This window comes from Gracilinanus agilis, chromosome 1 (assembly GCF_016433145.1).
Source record: "Gracilinanus agilis isolate LMUSP501 chromosome 1, AgileGrace, whole genome shotgun sequence".
NCBI lineage: Eukaryota > Metazoa > Chordata > Mammalia > Didelphimorphia > Didelphidae > Gracilinanus > Gracilinanus agilis.
Window position 1 is genome coordinate 438,924,318 of NC_058130.1, and position 22,517 is coordinate 438,946,834.

General features: G+C 34.1%; 1 protein-coding gene across 1 annotated transcript in view; it reads right to left on the reverse strand.

Moving 5' to 3' along the window:
* The window catches only part of SEMA5A (semaphorin 5A), a 445,552-nt gene extending 424,703 nt beyond the window's left edge, over positions 1-20,849 (reverse strand). Inside the window, exon 1 of the mRNA XM_044665417.1 lies at positions 20,717-20,849. Within this exon, the coding sequence (XP_044521352.1) occupies positions 20,717-20,849 (133 nt within the window). The remainder of the gene's footprint in view (positions 1-20,716) is intronic.
* Positions 20,850-22,517: the final 1,668 nt, after the last annotated feature.

Genomic DNA, 22,517 nt, shown 5'->3' on the forward strand with positions numbered 1-22,517 from the left:
CCCCTTCTCTCATTTTAGCCAATCTGCTAGGTGTGAGGTGATATCTCAGAGTTGTTTTGATTCGCATTTCTCTAATTATTAGAAAATTAGAACACTTTCTCGTGTGCTTATTAATAGTTTTGATTTCTTTATGTGAAAATTGCCTATTCATGTCCCTTGCCCATTTATCAATTGGGGAATGGCTTGATTTTTTATACAATTGCTTTAACTCCTTGTATATTTGAGTAATTAGACTCCTGTCAGAATTTTTTGTTATAAAGATTTTCCCAATTTGTTGTTTCCCTTCGGATTTTGGTTGCATTGTCTTTTTTTGTACAAAAGCTTTTTAATTTAATATAATCAAAATTATTTATTTTACATTTTGTAATTTTCTCTCTTACTTGGTTTTAAAATCTTTCCTTTCTCAGAGATCTGACAGGTATACTATTCTGTGTTCACTTAATTTTTTATAGTTTCCCTCTTTATATTCAAGTCATTTGCCCATTCTGAATTTATCTTGGTGAGATGTTGATCTAAACCTAATCTCTCCCATATTATTTTCCAAATTTCCTAGCAGTTTTTGTCAAATAGTGGATTTTTGTCCCAAAAGTTGGGCTCTTTGGGTTTATCATACACTGTCTTGCTGATTTCACTTATCCCAAGCCTATTCCACTGATCCTTCTCTCTCTTAGCCAGTACCATACCATTTTGATAACCGCTGCTTTATAGTATAGTTTAATATTTGGTACTGCTAGGCCTTCCTTCACATTTTTTTCATTATTTCTCTTGAGGGTATGCCCTTCAATTGGGGAATGGCTTAACAAATTGTGGTATATGCTGGTAATGGAATACTATTGAGCTCAAAGTAATAATAAACTGGAGGAATTCCATGTGAACTGGAAAGACCTCCAGGAACTGATGCATAGTGAAAGGAGCAGAGCCAGAAGAACACTATACTCTGAGACTAATATACTCTGGTAGAATCTAATGCAATGGACTTCTATACCAGCAGCAATGCAATGACCCAGGACAATTCTGAGGGATTTATGGAAAAGAACGCTACCCACATTCAGAGGAAGAACTGCAGGAGAAGAAACACAGAAGAAAAGCAACTGCTTGAACACATGGGTTGAGAGGGACATGATTGGGGATAGACTCGAAGCTATCACACCAATGCAACTATCAACAATTTGGAAATAGGTCTTGATCAATGACACATGTTAAAACCAGTGGAAATGAACATCAGATAAGTGGAGGGGAGGTCAGGGGGTGAAGGGGAAAATAAGAGCATGAATCATGTAACAATGTTAACTTTTCTAAAAAATAAAAATTATTAAATGAAAAAAAGAATTGTACTTATGTATATTGCCTTCATCTTTTTCAGAAGTTTATATTTATTATCCCAATTTTCTACAGGCACAGTTCAATGAATTAACTCCTTTGACTCTCCCAAGACTGTCAAGGGAAGTTGCTCTATGACCATTCCTTTTTGAATCTAACTCCCCCAATTCTAACATCTTCCTTCTCCTAAAAATGCAAAAAGCTTCCCATATCATATTTTCCCCAGAAATGTTCCCAAGTGTGCCAACCAACTACATGGTCCTATAATATTATTTAAAAAATTAATTTCATCCTCTAAAAATAAAGTTCTTTTTTTGTTTGTTTGTGGCATAGTCTGGTAGTTTATGAATCTGAAAAGCTTGGAATAAGGTTTTTAAATGCCTAAAATAAAATGCATAGCATTATACAGGAAAAAAATGATACTGAAATATATTTGTAAAAGTTTACAAATGAGAAAACAAATTCTCAGACTCCAGGTCAAGAACCTCTGCCCTCAAAAACCATTTATTCAATTAGATATTTGTTCTAATTTACTTATGTCTTTGCAGTGTGACCAAAGAATATTTACATAAATCTGAGCATTATGTTTTGTGTGCTTATATTTATGAGTAGCAGCAACAAAGAAGAATTCAGATGTCTGTCTAAGCCCTCAGGGTACAAAATGTAACAGATGTGACTACTTACTTGGGCACTTTTAAGACAGGGATAAAGGAGGTGGGGTTGGCTGGATTTTTAAATTGTTTGGGTTCCAAAGGGGCCAAAAAAGTACTTTGCATACATCTACAACAAAGTGTAAGAGAAAGGAACTCCCACTTAGTTCAAAGAGACTTCTGTTTAGTGAAACAAAAACAATTTTTATAGCCTCAGGAATACACTTGGAGTGCTGGAAGGTTATGAGTGCTAGGATGGTATTAAACATTAAAACCAGGATGTTTTTAATTTCTACCCCCTTTGTTTGCACCTTGTTTTCAAGGAAATGCACTAGATAGAGCAGTTTCTGAGATAGATCACAAATTGATATTACCAAGAAAAGGAATGTCTTATGATGGCCAAGACTGCAAGAAGTCCGTCACATAAGACTTATTTTATAACATGTAGGACAATTTTATTGGCAATACTTTTTTAACTTCCTTTTAGCCTCTTCCCAGTTAGCTTTTAACATTTCCAAATCTATTAAGCAAGTACCTTACATGCTCCAAACAGAATCCTGAGCAGATTAAATAAGTCGTATATTAAGGAAATAAAGCAAGCTGTGGACTGTGTTAGAAAAAAAAAAACACCTTCTTTCTAATACTAGTGGCTTTCTTCACTGGTCTATTTTCTACCTAAAGGTCATGAATTTTGGTCAAATCTCCATCTCATCAATTATCACTGTGAGCAAGCCATTAAAAACCTCATTTCATTTTATCATTAACCCTCCTTATAACTGACTTTTTATAATTGTAATTCTCCTTCTGAAATACTAGACCTGTTAAAACTTAATGTTCTAAAATGGCTTTAGATCTCTTAAGTCGTATACTGTGTCCATGAAATGTACTACTGTCTTTGTTCAGGAATACATAATTTGGAAAAATACAAACACACACACACATACACACACACACCCCTCATCATATTCTATTTTCAAAAGTAGGAAAAAGAGAAATCAAGGTTGTACTGCCTCTATGAAATAAAGTATCACAAGTATTTCAGTCAATTATGTAAAATTGAGGTGGATTAACCATTTAATTTTGTTTGTCTTTTTTACTCTTCTTTAAAGATAAAAATTACTTCCACATGAAAGGGGATTTGGCACAGAGGAATTTAGTGTCTTCAATTCTGAGAAGAAAAAAAAAAGAAGAGAAATATCTTGCCAAAGTCTGATGTCATAAGGGGAGCCAACACTATGAGGAAGTGTTTTGCTTATGGGAAGTACTGAAGTATTCTTAAGAAAACAACTTAAAGATCATGTTTAATTGATGAGCCATTAAAACAACCAGAAGTAGTTGGCTAGTATTCTGCCCTGTCCTATTCTCTCAATAGAGTTCACTAGAGAAAAGTGATACCTAAGCCAATTCAAAGGAAACTGGAAGGAAATTCTTCTTTAACTGTAACCTGAACAGACTAAAAGTCTCTAGGGAAAAGAGAGACTTCTCTCAGTGAATTCAGTCCATTGGGTTATGGGGTTGTCTGCCACATCCAGAAGGAATAATTGGAGCTGAAATCACTTGAGACAAGCCCAAAAGAAATAGTTCCTCAGTGTAGGAATATAAGACATACACAGATAAGATTTAAACTATTCTAAAGTGTAAGTTCAATGCAAGCAAATACTGTATCTCTAGTTATTTTCATTTTCCCTATCTCTGAATAGTATTCTGCACAACATGTTCATTGAATATTTTTTTAAATTAACCGAATTCAAGATATGATGTAAGGGCAAATGCTTTACTGAGTTAATTAATCACCAAACCAGATTTTTTAAATTTTTCTATAATTTTCAAGGAATGGCTATAGTGAGTTATGGATATTGTCAAACAGCGTAGATATTTTGACTGATCAGGTAGTTGATATGGTGGTCACAATTCTATACTAGTCATGGCTATTAAGAAACATAAGACACTAATATGTTTTCTAGAAGCTATCTCTTTGCCTCCTTTTAATTCTCTGTCCATCTGTCTTATCTCTGTAACTCTGTCTTTCTGTCTCTCTTCCCTTCTAATTCCCCAAAGACTGTAGTAAAAGAATAATTGAAAAATTCATCATCACTGGAACTGGAATATCAAAGATACCACACACCGTTTCTTTTAAGAAAAGCAAAATAATAATGATAAAGTAAGAATAATAAAATCTTTTTTTAAAAAAATCAGCAAAATAACTGATCTCTAAGGGCATCAAGGTCAATCAGAAAGAACATTTTTTAGAAAAATCTGGAGATAGTGACAAAAAGGCAAGGCATATATGTGTGCAAAGGTCTGAAATTAAGTTAGTTGACTTTAAAGTAATTGCTACTAAGGTCAGGAACTCAAATTTTAGGATTTCTGTTGTGTTAACATTATAGAACTAATATGGGTTGTTGTTCTTTTTTTGTTTGTTTTTTTCTTTTTCTTTTTCTTTTTGGTGTTTTGGCTTAGTTTTTAATGCCAGGGTAAACTTTAAAATTGAAAATGTCACTCTTCAACTGAGGTGATATTGGGGCCTGTCAACATCAAAATTGTTCTTCCACAAAACAATCTAATAATTCACTGGCTGGTTCAAATGATGAGTTGCCAAATGAATAGCCATTCACCTCTGGAAAAGGTCATTACTTCTCATTTATACTTGTCTCGTAGTAATCAAAAAGTTATCATCATCATGAGAACTAACAGAACCTAAAGATTCATACAGTCTCTGGCAATATATGGAAAACTTCATGAGCAGAGTTATTATACAGAATATTTATAAGCTCCTTCAGTGAGAAAATCTCTGTTCAAGGAATGTGGACTCAAAAAAACTTCACTGTAATTCCAAGTAAATTCAACAAATTAAATACATTTAAGGGGAAAATGGGAAGGATTTGTGAAAGAGATGAGAAAATACTTTCCCAAATATAGAAAAAAGTCAAGATGTAGGAAAGGATTATTCAGGTCAAGGAGAAAAAGGACCAAAGAAATAAGGTTGGATAAACATAACTACATTAAACAAGCACACTGAAATTGAAGATGACCTTATGGAGAAACCTCATACACACATCTTATTTTGTATATGTACTGGGGAAAGATTTCAATATCTTTCAAAGGCCTGCTGGGTTTCTACAGCATTATTTTTAACAATGTCATTCCTCTGTATGTATGTATATGCATGCATGCATGTGTATGTAAATAATTTAAGACCTCACAAATGGAAGCTGAAATACACAAAATTTAAAACATGTATCAGTAATTATGGATTTTTTATTGCTTTTTTGTCCCTTTATGGGATCTGGAAAGTAGAGGCTATGATTTTAAATATTACTGATTTTGGAGTGAGCAGACCTGAGCTAAAGTCTTGACTCAAAACTAGTTGTGTAAACTTGAAAAAGTCTTAAGTATATTCATTTTACCTTCTACCAGCAGGAATGTTGTAAAGGGAACATTTTGCAAATCAGAAAGTATCACAAAATATGAGCAGTTGCTGAAGAACAGGAATAGTTTTATATGATAAAGCATCTAAAACACTTCTGAAAATGCTGCTAGAATGCTTAGTAGGTGTCTCAATAATTGAATCTCTCCTTTCCCTCTGTTCCCACAAATACCTTTTTCACATTTTTTTAAATACATGAGAGACAGATTGGATCATAGACAGAGCTGTTCTCCAATTAGCGAGACCCGAATTTAAGTTCTACTGCTAATGGTGTTCATCCTTCCTTTTTCTTTACTTTTTTAAAATTAAATATCATTTTAAAAATTAGGAAACAGGCTCAGAGATATTAAGTTACTTCTCCAAGATCACATAAGCAGTAGGTAATATAGAGGGGATCTCAATACATATATGTATTCCATATCTAACCCTCTTTCTTCTGCTGAGCAAGGACATGAAGAAAGGCATAACATTTATCTTCCCATTTCCCTTCTCAGGATAGTATTCTACCTCCTTTTTTTCTTTTTTTCTTCTTCTAAATGTTTGACATAGTGACACCTTCATGTGTCATTTGAGTGTTTTTAATTAATTTTTTTCTCAACTTTCCCTCCTCTCCCCACACTAAAGGCAACATTTGGCAAACTACATAGACAGTGTCTTTTATGTTTCCATTTCTTAGTCCATTCTCTGGAAGTAAACATTGATGAGTTATTCTCATATATCACATCTGTAGCTGAATATAAAGCTCTCTTAGTTCTACTCATTTCACTCTTCATTATCTGATGGAGTTCTTTCCAAGTACTTTTAAAATTAATCTGCTCATCATTTCTTAAAGTACAGTAGCATTCCATCAAATTGTAGATGACAACTTCTTTTTCCCCTCCCCAACTGATGGACATCACCTTGATTTTCAGTTTTTTGTCACCACAAAGAGAACTGATAGAAATATTTTTGGAACGTAGAGGTTCTTTTCCTTTTACTTGATCTCCCTGGACTCTCTGGACATAATTCCAAGTTATTTTCTTAAATGTTTGGATCAGTAATATACCACCAGTGTATTAGTGTCTCCACTTTTCCATATCCTTTCCAACATTTGTCATCTTATCCTTTTGTCATTTTTCTAATTGGTATGAGATGATAACAGAATTGTTTTGGTTTGCATTTCCCTAATTAGTAATCAGTGATTTTTTTTATGTATCTACAATACGGCTTTGATTTTCTCATCTAAAAATTCTGTTCATATGTTTTCCCTCATTTATCAATTAGAAGAAGGCTCTTATTCCCATAAATTAGACTTCTCTTTTTAGATATGAGACATTGTCTCTATCTGAGACTATGTCTGAGACAATGTCTATAAAAATATTACCCCTGTTTTCTGATTTTCTTCTAATATTGACAACATATGTTTTATTTGTACAAAATATTTTCCTTTACATTTTAACTAATTATTTGCTATTCTTGATATTTTTGTTCTTCCAAATGAATTTTTTCTATTATTTCATCTAACTCAATTTAAAAAATTGACAATTTGATTGGGATTGAATTGAATAAATAGATTAGATTGGGTAGTACTATCATTTTAATTTTTTTTGGTTCTGCTCATCCATATACAATTAATATTTCTCCAGTTGTTTAGATATGACTTTATTTGTATCAGAAGTATTTTATAATGATGTTTGCGTAGTTCATAGATTGTTTTAGAAGTTATACTTCAGATATTTTATTCTATCTGTGGTTTTTAAATAGAGTATTTTCTTTCTCTTCTAGCAGGATTTGTTAGAAATATTTTTAAAATTCTGATAATTTGTGTGGGTTTTTGTTCTGCTATTTTACAAAAATTATTGATAGTAACAATTAACTTTTTATTTGAATCTCTAGGATTTTCCATGTATAATATCATATATCTGCGAAAAGAGATAGTATTATTACTTCTTTTCCCATTTTGCTTCCTTTACTTTTTTTTATTCTTTTAGTGCTATTGCTAGCATTTCTAAACCATGTTAAATAATATTGATGATAATTGGCAGCTTTGTTCCACTCTTAATATATTTCAAAGGTATACTTCTTAAGTGAGGCAGAGTTACACAGTCTTTTTCTCTTTTTCAGTCACCAAAGTCCAGCATCAAGGCAAAAGTCAAAATGAATGAAGATGACTTCAATGTCTGACCAAGCTCTAGGGACTCTGAAGTATTTACTCCAACTACCTCCATGGCCACTGGGACAAACTGCTCTTTTCTGACCCTTCCACTAGGGATAGAGATGGGTCTTGACATACTTGGGGTAGGCATTTCCCTAACTCACTGTGGGGTTTGAGCCCTGATGATTATCTTCAACCTGATTTAATTCATCTGTCAAGGAGATTTTACTGGGTTGTGGCTATTGTACATGCTAAAGCTTCTTGAAGCCACCTTGGGCAAGTCATTTAATATCTTTGTGCACTGGACAAATTTGTAGAATGAGAAAATGCAGAAAAGATGCCGAGGTGCCTTGGTAGAGAGAATTCTTCACCAACAAGAGAATAAATCATAAGTTCAGCCACTTCCCTCAAAAATAAATATTTTCTATAGGTTTATTCATGTTTTTGCATACTAATTCCTTAGTACCTATGGATGAACCTCAGTATAAACATTCAAGGCAGGTTTATTTTGAGTTATACTCCAGCCCCTTTCCATCAAAGTAACTTATATTTTTAAATCAAGAAAGGAAAAATGTATTTATGACTCCCAACACTTTATTTTATATATGTGTTTTCTAACCAGAATGTTGACTTACTTGTCCTAAGCCAGGAAACCCTGTAAAACCTTAATGGTGGCAAGAGAAAAATAAAAACAAACCTAAGAATATATGAAGTTAATCTAGCTCTCCAAGTGCTTATTTTGGTACAAGCCACAAAAGTCAAATTCTCTTGAGTGAATGCATACTCTCTTTGGATAAACATTAAATTTGAGGATTGAGAAGTAGTTAGAAAAGCTGGGGGTTAAGGCTGAAACTTTTCTTGGCATCTGAACCAAATTTAAAGTTCATGACTGATTACTTTCTTTTATTCTTTTCAAGGAAATCAAAAAGGGGTCAATCAATGTGCTAGTGTTTTTGAAACTAGCTCAGTTCCCTGGACATAGACAGTATTCAATATTCATTTCTTGAATGTATGAATTGATAGATATCAATGTTTTATATATAGCTTAGATCTTTATGATATTTTTGAAATTATATTTTTCTTTCATATGATTTAGATACTGGTTCATTCCAGACCAGGGGTCGTTCACAGGAACTATAACCTATGAAAGTTTATACTCTTTATGATGATGTTCTGCTTGTAAAGGCCATATGAGAAGGGCAACTGTTTTCAGGGCATAACTAAAATAAAAGGGGAAAATATGAAGAGACATAAGCTCATATATTTTCTTCACAAATATGAAAAGTGCCTACCAAAAATTACTACTGAGTGCTGATATAACCTCTTAAATTTCACTCTATCTGAAGACAGTTTCTCTAAGGATCCATGCACATTGGTCTGTTAATGGTCTACAGATGATAAAAACAAGCAGAGCAGTGAAGCAGTTGCTATAATTTGCTGGATCTGCACTTAAAATAGTTATGGCTGCTGCCCCCACCTACCGCAGTAGGAAAGAGAGACCTGAATTATATGGTAGAACAGGAATAGGTCAAGAGCAAATTGCTGGGAATAAGAAAAGTTCTAAGGTCAAACTGTTGGATTGTTTCAAGAGTATATCTGGCACCAGTAAATGTTATTGCTAGGATTGAAGCAATGGAAATAACCGATGCTGGATAACAGAAGTAAAAATCCTTTGGGAGATATTCTTCTCTCATTTGGTGTGTGAAATTCCTCAATTGTGCCTTCATATAAATATCGAGGTAAAGGGAATGGAGTCCTTTGGGATTTATACAACTTGTCATGAACTGAAAATTACCCTACTGGACTTTTTCTAAGCAGAAGTCCTGTTCTTTTGCCAAGAGATACAGACCTGGAAAGTCAGCTGCAGCAAAAACAATATTTAATACAGGCAGTGGGAATTGCTGAAAAAAAATATAAATCTCTAGTGGCTAGAAGGGCCTGGAGGTACAGAGGCAGCCAGGAGACAAGGCTGGGTGGAGCTGAATGCATGAAATCTTTTGGCAGTTTAAGACCAGGGGCTGGAAAGGGGATGGTCCTCAAGGTTCTCAGTGCACTATGGTGAAACAAATAAAAAAAAATCTGAAACCAGGCATACAAAAAACAAACAAATAGAGCAAAATATGATAAGTTGTTGCCAAGGACAGAATACTAATCCTTAGTCTTTCAGTCCTGTGCAAGTCAAATTTTCACACTGCAAACATCTTTAGCACAAGCTACATAAATATATTGTTTCCATATGTTTAAATTTTATCTTCCCCATTGTGTTTCTAAATTTCAAACATTGCCCTCAAGAGCTTTCGAAAGATGACTTCAATTAGGCAATAAGCTATTCAATTTCCCATAGCCACCTGAAGAGGCTAAAGAATTTGTATCAGCAGAAATAGCATCAATAATGCTTTCAATTCTCCTTCTGCAGTCAGCCTAGAATGAAATGGCATTTCCACCCTCCTTTCAGGTACCATCTGTCTCATATAGTTACTTCACATGGAATTTTAGTTGTAAGTGATAAGTGGTTGTGCTTTTTGTATTTCAAGACTAAAGAAGACTTGGAACCTGCAGAATGTGAGATATGTAGCTTTTGATATATCACTTTAAAAGCTTAAAAACTGGAAACAACTTATTAAAGCCCACTGGAATGATTGCAATGGAATTCTATTGTGCCATAAGAAATGAAGAAGTAAAATGATCACAAAAAGACAGCTAGAAAGACTTTTATGATAGGGTGAAAAATGAATTTAAAAACATCATTGTATAATAACAACAATAATATACAATGATCAGCTGTGAATGACTTAATTATTAGCAGCAATGCAAGAATCCAAGACAACTCCAAGGGACTCATGAAAAGAAAGGCTATCTACCACCATAGATGGAACTGATAAGAGTCCTGATACAGCCTGAAGCATGCCATTCTTTAATTTCTCTATGAATTTTTCTCCAGCTTACGCAATATGCATCTTGTTTCACAACATGATAAACATGGAAATGAGTATTGTATGATAACACGTGTATAACCTATGTCATATTACCTGCCACCTGGGGAGGGGGAAAGGGTAAGATGAAGAGAACATGGATCACAAAATGTCAGAAAACAATTATTAAAAATTGTATTGGGGGCAGCTGGGTAGCTCAGTGGAGTGAGAGTCAGGCCTAGAGACAGGAGGTCCTAGGTTCAAACCTGGCCTCAGCCACTTCCCAGCTGTGTGACCCTGGGCAAGTCACTTGACCCCCATTGCCCACCCTTACCAATCTTCCACCTATGAGACAATACACCAAAGTACAAGGGTTAAAAAAATTGTATTGATCTGTAATATGGAAAAAGAAAAGAAAACAAAAAACTTACTAGTGGTTCATCAGAAAACAATTAAATGATAGCAAAAGGATAGGAAGGCAGGATTGGCAGATGTGTGTGCTTTTCTTTTTATATGTCAGTCTGGAATTCTGGAAAGTCAAATATGTTCCTTTCAGGAAAATAATTTGCCATTCATTTTATAATGGCAAAACCTCATTGACTGTCACAACACAAATTATAGCTATACAAAGCTCTCTTTTGGTTTTGTCTGCTATGAAATCATAATTATATATCTTAGATATTTCCAGTATCTGAGTTCACACTCCTTGCCTTATTAAGCAATGTTCAGGAGTTCCAGTAGTCATCAACATCATTCATCATCATTTATATAGTACTTTAAAAGTTTACATATGCTACCTCATCTCATCCTCATAAAGATCCTTTGAGATTACTATCAACCCCATTTTTACAGATGAGGAAACTGAGGAATAGACACAATAAGTGTCTATGCCTCAGCTTATATGTCTGAGGCAGGCATCAAATTTGAATCTCACAGATGCTAAGTCCTCTGCTGTATCCTCAGTCCCACCTCTTTGCTCCTAGGGAAAATAATTCATCATCCTACAACTAATTTGATGATAAAGTTTATAAACATTAGGCACTTATTAAATTTTTTATTAATTGAGTATCTCCACATTTAGCTAGACTGGACCTCATATGAGGGACATACCCTCTATTTTAAGCCCATAATTAAAGACTTTCAAGATTGAAAGGACCAGTTAGAACTTGTTTTCTTCTAGCATATCATCCAGAGTTCCCTCTTATGGGAGAAAAGGCACAGGATAAAGAAAAAGAAAAAGAGAGGAGAAGAAAGAGGAAAAGGAAATACTGAGAGCTAGCAGAGGAGATAAAATCTTGTAAGAACAGGACAAATAAATAGATAAGCATTCATTAAAAACTTAATACATGCCAGTCATTGTGTGCCAGGGACATAAACATATACAAGCAAAACTTCCTTTGTTCTTCCATTCTAACAGAAGAAAACAATATATAAAAAGAAGCTGAAGAGGAGGTTGGAGTAGGGGGAGAAAATATAGAAGAAGCAATGCTATGAATGGTCCTATAGGTGACTTAGATTAAGATCAATGTTTGTTTTGTCATTTTTAAAATTGTGTCCAATTCTTCATGACCCCATCTGAGGTTTCCTTAGAAAAGACTGGAGTGGTGTACCCTTTCCTTTTCCAGTTCATTTTACAGATGAAGAAACTGAGGCAAAAAGGGATTAAGGGGCTTGCCCAGGGTCATACAACTAATAAGATTCTAAGGCCAGATCTGAACTCAGGTTCCTAGTGCTTCCTAGCACTCTATCCACTGCCTCACCTACTTGCCCCTGATTAAAGTTAAGATAAGATAAAGCAAAAAATGACCTTTAAGAACTGAGGGGACCAAAGTCACACAGAACTAGGTTACCTTTGGAGAAGAAATGGAAGTGATACTCTAAGTAGAGTTAACATGGTATGGATTGTTCTGGAGACCTGGGTCCCACAATATAAGGTAATCAGGATAAGTAGCATTGGCATCCCTGTTGTCCTGTTGTTCAAATGATGTTAAGATCCTGCTTCCAGAATACCTGACGAAGATGAACTTATAGGCTAATATACTTAATCAACCAGAAAAAATAACATTTGTTTTCTCTACATATGCAATAATTCATAGGACATCAATGCTAAAAGAATTAAAGAATAAGGATAATTTGTCCCAAGACCATGTCTACTTGAACTCCATCCAAAATGAGAATAATCATAATATCTGCCCCTTCTACAGCACTAGACAGTTTCAAGTACTTTATATACTGTTTTATTTGAGTCTCATTACAATATGTTATCCCCATTTTACAAATGAGGAAACAGAAAGAGAGGAGTTAAGTAACTTACCAAGGCAGAGTCAGGGTCTGAACTGCACACATCTAAAAGCTAGAGAAGACTATATCCTAAAAAAAGTAAGAATACTCTATGCATCACTTTTAGAATTTCAGTGTATTAACATTGCTTCTGTTGGAGATGGTGGGGAAAAGGATAAAATACTGTCTTATACCTATCTCAGTTTTGGTTATACATAGTTTGTTCATTAATGTCAGTGACAGGAAACATTATTTGGACTTCAATTTAAAAATATGTTACATTAATGTAATAAAACTATACTTTAGTATATGTTTCTTCTCAGGACAAGAAAATGCTTTCTAAAAATTAGAACTGATTAAAAATGTAATGTACTACTTTGATAGTGAGGTCCTTGGCCAAGGAAAGTAGAATAGGATCTGGAATACCAAAGGAATTCATGCTTCCCATAGGAATGTAAGATCATAAGATGACAGAAAGTTAAATCTACAGGAGACCTGGGAAAAATAATCTGATTCTGGGCTAGGTCTAGATTCAGGCAGTTCAGTCCAAGTTAGGAACAAGATTAGAATGCAATGAGACACTTATGGATACATAAAGTACAAAAACAATTTATTTAACATTGAAATGACCCAATTCTGAGGAAAAAAATAAACCCTTTGCCTCTTAAAATAGCCAAGGAAATGGGCACAAAGATCAGAAATGTTATAGTTCAAAATAGTGGGAATTCCCCTAAATCCTCAAGCACTGATTCCCTCCCCTCGACCCATTGGCTGGGAATTTTTGAGCCTGAGGCAGCAAGGAAGACTAACCAATGATAATTATGATTCCTTTCCCTTTAACGGGAAACTAGCCAAACACACATAAAGATACCATTACTACTGTATACCTAGTCTTAATCCGTCATTTTACTTCCAAAGAAACTGAAGCTCATGAAGCTTTCATTTGATTTGCCTGAGCTTTTACAGGTAGTAAGTAAAAGAGGCAGAATTCAAATATGTCAAGGTCCTTTTCACTACATTCAGATTATATGTAGAAATGTGAGGTCATGAGGTTTCAACTAATGGTAAGAAATCATACCACAGTCTCTAAACATCTTTTCAGTAAACATTCATTGGATATTCCTTATATGTAGAATGCTCCAGAACAAATGCCAAAGAAATATACAGCAAGTGACATACAAAACAGACCACAGGAAAATAATTATAGCTAAGTGGTGATAAAACATTAAAAAAGAATGTCTAAATTCCACTGCATAGTTTGCCCTGAAATAGATACTTCCTCGTGTAGTGTCTTTTTTTTTACATGTAGCAAGAAGAAGTAGCAAATTAAGAATGAAGAAGGATATGGATCTAACCTGTTTCTAAGCAATCAACACAGTGAAATGTTGATGTAAAGCTGAAAAAGTGCTATCAGGTCCTAAATTGAAGACATTCCTTATTTTTTTTTTACTGCTTGAACCAGGAATATAGTTTAGATTCTACTATATAGTTACTTCACTTTTTTCTCTCTATACTACTATGACTTTTACTTTTCTGAGAAAATTTGAATGGATACTATGTTCATGTATCTTTTGAACAGCTATTCCCATGAATATGCTACTTTAAAGGGCAACAATATCCTCTTCATCCCTCAGACTCATAACCTACTCATCACCATCTCTCATCCCCCATTTCCAATCTCTTGCCAAAGTCTATTAATTTCCCCCTCACAGGGTGTATATCTCTGGTATAAACTTTCTTCTCTCTTCTGCCACTGACATGACTCTAGTACAGATCTTCACCATTCTAAGACTATTTCAACAGCATTCTGTTGGGTTTGCCTGCCTCAAGTCTTTCCTCACTCCAATTCAAACTCCATTCAGGCACCAAAGTGATTTTCTTAAAGCACAAAATGAATCATGTCATTCTCCATCTCCTACCCTACTTCTATTTAATAAATTCGAGGGACTTCTTCTTGTCTTCAGGAGCAAAATTAAAATGTTCAATTTGTCATTCAAGGTCCTCATAACCTAGCCCTTTCCTACTCTTCCTTTTTTCTTATAATTGATTCTCTGCCTGGAACTCTCCATCTTCTCAATTCTCCTAGCTTTCTTTAAACTCCATTTAAAATCTCATGCTTTACAGGAAACCTTTCCCAATCCCTCTTAATTCTAGTGCTTTTCCTCAGTTAATTATTTTCTATCCGTCTTGTTTATGGCTTGGGTGTATAGATATGTTGACGTGTTGTCTCTAGTTTGCCTCCTTTTTGTATTCTAAGTGTCTAGCAAAGTACCTCGCACACAGAAGAAACTTTTGGTTTGTCTACAAATATGTGACATTGGAGCATAACCTGAATTTCTATGTTGTATCTTTCTTCTTTCCATTGTTATGTTTGTTTGTTTGTTTTCATCTTATTGATGAGTGACTTGGTGGGTAAGAGATAGAAATAAATTCAATCATCTCTAATACTATTTTGTCTGCCATACTTAGGGGAATTACTGAACAAGTTGTGGAATATGATTGCAATGGAATCATACCATGAGAAATGGTGAACAAGATGATTACAAAAAATCTGGAAAATTTTATATGAAGTGATGAAAAGTAAAGAAGCATAACCAGAAGAGTGTACATAGTGACGGCAATAATGTATGATGATCAACTGTGAATGACTTAATTATTATCAGCAATGCAAAAGAACCAAGACAACTTAAAAGGATTCATAATTTTTTAAAAAGGCTATCTATAACCAATGAAAGAATTGGTGTAGTCTGAATGCAGAGTGAAGCAAACCAGTTTTCAGCTTATTTCCTTCATTAGTTTTTTTCTTATATAAATGATATGTCTTTTTTGACAACATAACAAAGGAGCAAATCTATATTGCAAGATAGCACATGCAAAAGCTATATCATATTAGCTGCAGTCTTGGGGAGAAAGAGAGGAGAAGAAGGAGAAGGAGAAGGAGAAGGAAAAGGAAAAGAAGAAGGAGAAGGAGAAGGAGAAGGAGGAGAAGGAGAAGAAGAATAGTAAAATCTCATAAAATGAATATTAAAAATTTATATCTACTTGTAATTGGGGAAAACATAATAAAATAAGATTATTTTGCCCTAATTAAGGAAAGATATATCTTAATTAAGCCTACTAACGACCTTGTATTTTGTTCAATTGAAATCACAAATTATTGAAAATGGGAAAGGACGTTGGGGATTGTCATCTCCAAACTCTTCCTTTTTTGAGGAAATCAAGGATCATAAATTTTATTTTATTTTATTTTTTAAAAACCCTTACCTTCCATCTTGGAGTCAATACTGAGTATAGGCTTCAAGGCAGAAGAGTGGTAAGGGTAAGCAATGGGGGTCAAGTGACTTGCCCAGGGGCACACAGCTGGGAAGTGTCTGGGGCCAGATTTGAACCTAAGACTCCTGTCTCTAGGCCTAGTTCTCATTCCACTGAGCTACCCAGCTGCGCCCAAGGATCATAAATTTTAAATGATTGTCTAAAATCACACAGGGAAGGAGGGAGGTACGGATGAAGGGAGGAAAGGAGACATGGAGGGAGGGAGGGAGAAAGGAAGGAAGGAAGGATAAAGGAAAGAAGCTACCAAACCACCAAGCAAGCACACACTTATTCAGGGCCTACTATGTGTCAAGCACTGTACAAAAGGCATTATCAATATTATCTGACTTGATACAACAGCCCTATTATTATCTCTAGCTTACATTTAGGAAACTGAGGCATATAAGACAGAAGAATTAAAGTGAATTTCCCAGAGTCACAAAGCTTGCAAGTGACTGAGTCCCAATTTGAACTCAGATCCTCCAGACTCCAGACATAAATCTTTGAAGAACTTCAACTGAGGGAAATTTTAAAAAGACAAAAAAAAAAAGCCCACAAAATTCTTCTTCCTAAAATGGGGGTCAATATTCTTTCTGTTTTGTTTCCATAGAACAGGTAGAATGACTTTCAAAAAATGTATTTCAATATTTAGAAAGATGTTTATCAGATAAATAGGAAATATAAATAAAATAAATCTGAATTATTAGGGAGGAAGAAGTCTCTTAAATTTAGCAAAGAACATGTGTTGCTAAAATTAACTTGTTATGAATACAAAATGTAATTATTACTACCTACCCTTTATTCAAAACAAAAATGAAGAACATAAGACATATACTCAGTAAGAATATAAAGTAATAAATTTGAGTCCTTAATGAACTTTGTTTGTTTTGGCTCTGTCCCAAATAAGACAAAACATATTTTTATATGTAAGATAAAGATAATAGTATTTATTTCTTTGAAGACATCATTTATTAGAATTAGCTAATTAATGCTTATTTAGATTCTAAAATGCTGTAATAGAATATTGGCAGTTAAAATGAATCAATATTTCCAATGATAATTTTAAGAAAAAAATTCAGAAAGGCATTTTAATGCTATGTGCAATTAGAAGTACTGAGTCATTTTATTTATAAAATATCTGTTTAGCTTTGAAAATATTATGCAAATATATAAATATATATATATATGTACATATACTACATCTCTCAAAATATGCAATTAAATATTACAGAAAATATTCATGTCCATTCTGGTAAATTATTTCATTATGGTAACATTAGAATTGAAGAATAATACAAAAAGGTATCAATAATTTTAAAACTAAATAAATCACTCTTACTTGGCTCAGAATCATCAATCTTTTTTTAAACCTGTATATTGACAGACAAGGATTCTCTGTCCTTTCATCTTTCAAAAATCAATAAGAATATAAACCAGTTGTATTTTTTTTCCAAAACAAGGAATTGAGAACAAATCTATCAACTGAACAATAAGTGGAAGTTTTTTGTTTTATTATCCTCTAATCCATACAATTAGGCCATAAATCTTTGTTTACCTAATTTGAAGTTTTGAAAAGTCATGAACAAAGTATGATTCTCTAATATTTTAGGATTTTAAAAAACAATGTAGAAGAAATTCTCAATCTTCAGAAGCAGCAGCGATTTTTATCTCAAATTTGAAGACATTCCAATCAAGACTTTCCCAATCTATTTGTTTGTCTTATAAAATGGCTATATCTTAGATCTTTTATAACTATAAAGAATCCAATTATTTTCCTCATAGTGGTATTGTTATGAAAATGAGTAAGATAATTCTCTCATGTCCAAGCAATTGTATGAGGGCAAATGATTCAGACTATAGTATATATCTTTGTGTTTTTGAAATCTTTTCTCCCAAGTAATCCAATTAAAACAGACTTACATATACTTCTGGAATAGTTGAGAATATATTCAGTATATTTGACAAGCTTTAAAATCTTAAAGAAATGTGTATATGTAAAATTGCCTTACACATTTCTCTACAAACATAGTTTGTAACTGCATAAAATCATTACTATAACATTAAAATTCAAAATTTGTTTTTATTTTTCTTCAAAAATAACTTCAGGAAAATTATTTTCTCTCCATCTTGACAAGGTGAACATCCATCACATAATTACTGAAGCTATTACAAAATCTATTTAAACATTTAGTCCAGAATGAATAGAGGAATGATGAGAAAAGCACAATGGTTGAGAAAAAATTATTGTACAGACAAGATTCTTAAATCATTATTCTGAATAGGTGATAGGGCATTAAAATACAGATTATCCCAAACTATTAAGTATACAATAGGAAATTACAATGTACTAGATCTTGACAAAAAAGCTAAACAAATGACTGATGGTATCTTTTCAATTTTATTCAAGTACATTTATCTCAGTCTTCTACTGTGGAAATCTCTCTGATTCTAGCCACTTCCTCTACTCAGTAGTCACTGGATTGCAATTTGGGGACTTTGGGAGTGGGGAGAGGAATTATAACTCACAACCCCCACCAGTGAGTTTGCCTTTAACAGTCAGCCAGGAGACACAATAAACTCAAAGCAAAAGTCTCCAAAATTATGACATAAGAAGAATAGGTGCAAAAGAGCATCCTCCCTTCCCCTTCAACTTTGGAGCTTGTTCTCCTACAAACAAACATAGCATCTGTGGGAAGGATATAAACAATGAGTGTGAATTTAGAGTAACTGTATAGTAAGATACAGAACACATTTAGTTAATGCAACTGTTTCCTTTTCAATTCTATTAGAGAACTTCACACTCTATAATAGAATAATAGTATGTAGATTGTTCTCTTCATTGATATTATAACACCTGTTTATCTCTGATCATCTCATTAGCTTCATGACTTCATCAATAGACTGGTGGAAGAGTGGAAGGAAATTTCTGCCTCTACACTCAGATTTTCTGTTGTTTTATATTTAGGGAATAGAGACTAGATTTGCCCCTGAATGGGACAAATGGTCTAAACAATGTTTGTAGTAGCCTTGGAGAAGGTACGAGATATGAAACCTAAACGGTGAGTGGGGGGTGTAAATGGAGACACAAACAAAGAACAAAAGAGAGAGAGTGCATGAAAAGAACAAAGAAAACACTGGAGAGTACAGAGATGGTAGAAGGCCACCAAAAATTGCCTCAGGTATAATCCTCAGCTTAGAGCAATGATGAGAGGTTTACAAGAAACCTTGCAAGTGTTTCATTATTCCTAACAAAGTTGAAAGGGATGGTTAGGTGGTACAGTAACTGGAGTGCCAGGCCTAAGTCAGGAAGACTTAAGATCTGGACTCAGACACTCAGTAGCTGTGTGACTCTGGACAAGTCACTTAACTTCATTTGCCTCAGTTCCTTATCTGTCAAATGAGCTGAAGAAGGAAATGGCAAACTATTCCTGTATCTTTCTCTAAATAACCAGCATGCTGGGTAAACTTCAATTAATAAACAAAGAAAGGTCAAATGTGGCATCATGGCTATAAATAGACATTAAACATTTAAAACTAATTTTTGATATGACTATGAGACTCAGTAAGCTTGCCATGAAATGTCTTGCCTCAAAGGATCACAATTTTTCCTCTTTTTTTATTGGACCTGATATCAAGTGAGGACATTATAGTACCAAAATGTGAATCCATAATGTGCCGGAGTGTTTTTGCAGCCGTGTAATAGAATAAATATCCAGGAATCATGCCATATCTACAAAGTAGCCATATGAGTAAAACAAGCTATAGGAAGGAAGGAAGGAAGGAAGGAAGGAAGGAAAAAGAAGAAAGAAGCCAGCATCTTTTGTAAAGCAAGATAACTATTTAAGTTATTGAGGTTAAAATCTCAAAAACAAGTGCTTATATTTATGCCAATGTCACTTGAAACACTCACAAAATTTCAGAAGCAATCAGTTACAGAAAACACCACCTATATTTGCAATTTGTAAATATTGAGGAGGGGTAAGCATAAGGGGAAAGTAGGCAGATCAAAAAAGTTTGTAAGGAGATTCAATTTATATAAGTGCTTTTTTCCCCCTCATCAATATTTCTCAGTATCTGTGTCCTAAAAGAGCTCCCAAACAGCATAAAAGCAATCCTTTGCTCAGCTATTTGCATGACAGATTTAAGGGACTGCCAACATTCTCTAGTTGTCTGAAAATCACTGAAGTCAGTAAAGATAGGCATCTGCCCCAGTGGCATAAGTTGCTGTGACACATGTATATAACATTTGGCTTTGTGATAAGGCTACATGCTGAGTAACATCAAAATAAGATTTATTTTTAGCGTGTCACATTTTAAAAATTTCTGAGTGAAGGGCTCATAACATATACAGCAAACAAAAAGAACGAAGAAATAACAGGAAGTGTTCAATAGGGTAGGGGCTAGGAGTTTCCTCTCAAAATGTCATGCCTCCTTATTGAAAGGGAACCATTTATTATGACAAATGACAGGTTTCTGCTCTGGGTAGCTCTTAAATGAAGATAATGAGAATGAGAATAACATTTTCATTTGTAATCTAAGCAGATTTTGAAGTTAAGTTTTCAAAAAGTAAGAGAGATCTGGTTTTCATTTTAACTTGATGTCCCTTTTAAAAGTCATATTCATGCCCAGAGAAAAAGAAAAAACCCAACACTTTTCTGTTATCAGATGCTTGGTTCCTCACCTTTATAGGTGATAACTGGGTGTTCAGCTCTCTGACACTGAGTATCTTCTGCTGCCATTGGTTGTACGACTCCAAGCAATCCCAAACTTGTAACTAGCCACATGATGAAGCAAGTTCCCTCCATGTTAGCCATGAGGTCCTTGTTACTGCCCACTTTTCTTTTAACTGGAAGTTCTTCTTCCACTCATCTGTGAGAAGTACCTGAAGAACACAACAGGAAAAAAGCAATTATTAAAAGGAAAACAAAACAATGAGATCCAGTTGCCTGGTAAGTGGTCAGATGGAAATATAAATATTATCAGTTTAATGTTATGATTTCTGAAATAGAGAAAAACCCTACTGAGTGCATCTCTTTCTACAATAATATTCTAGATCATTGCACTTCCTCTATAATATTTTGAAAAAGATCATAGTATCAATACTTTGTGCTTCTCTAGTCAACAGACATTTATTATGTACCTAGCATTACATTCATGATAAATTGGAGATAAACAAAGGGAAGGCACTAATATGAAGGATAAATGTGAAAGGCATTTTATAGAAGATGGGACATTAGTTGGGACTTGAAGGAAATCAGGCAAGGCAGGAGGAGTCAGAGATGAGGAAAGAGAGAGTTCCAGGAATAAGAAACTCCCAGGTACAAAAATACCTTCTCTAGTGTCTCTGAGATCTTACAAGTGTTTATTTAACAATGTTTCTACACTTGATTTTAGCCAAAAGGCCAAGAAATGATATTAACAATATTTCTAAGGAAACACCAGGATTAAAAAAAATAACATTTGAATATGATATGGAATACTTATTCCATCCTTACTCAGAGAACTCTCTAAAAGGAGCTACAATATGGACATCAGTGACAGAATTCCCCACTTCTCTCTTTCCCAGGGAAGCTAGGGGATACAGTGGATAGTGTACTGTACTTGGAGTCAGTAAGACCTAAGTTGAATTCTGCTTCACACACTAGCTATGTGGCCCTTATACTTCACTTAATCTCTCTCTCTTTTCCTAACCTCCCTCACACTCAATTTCCTCACCTGCAACATGGGGGTGATAACACCTATTTCATAGTTGTCAGGACCAAATAAAATAACATGTATAAAGAACATCATAAACTTTAAAGCACTATATAAATTGTAGTTTATTATTATTATTGAAATATATTAAGTATTCTGTAGCTAGAAACCATTGCAGTCTACAGAACCCATTACAAAAATGTCATGAGATAAAAAGTATCTGTCACAATCTTCCTGTCAGATGGAATTCAGATAACCTGGAAGTTAAAAGCATCTATCAAAAATTTCATACTGTTTCACCAGTCTGTCATTTTTTTTATCCAATAAAGTTTCCAACTTATACTCTAGATGCAATCAAGTTTTGCTATGAGAAAGATCGTTTTCAGGGCCCAAATGACTTTACTTAGTGACTCAATTGTGGGTCAAGGGCAGTTTAAAGGAGTGATCTATCAGAATTAATCAATGATAATAATTCCCAAGTTGCATGAGAAGTCTAGAGGTCAAAGAAATCTGTGTTTAAGTCTCATCTCTGACACACACTGGTTGACTGACTGGTCAAATGATTTAACTTACCATTACCCTCAAGCAACTCTCTAAGGATTTAAACTTTAGAACCATTGTTAATCTGCATTAGTAGAAGGAATGTCTTCACAGCAATCTCTGACCATTGATGAAATGAAAGCAATGAGCACTACAGTTCTGCACTGTCACTGTTTGAGCAATACTGCATAGTCTGAGAGAGATAAGTGAAATTATTGTCTTCTCAGTATGACTTGGAAAAAAGCAAC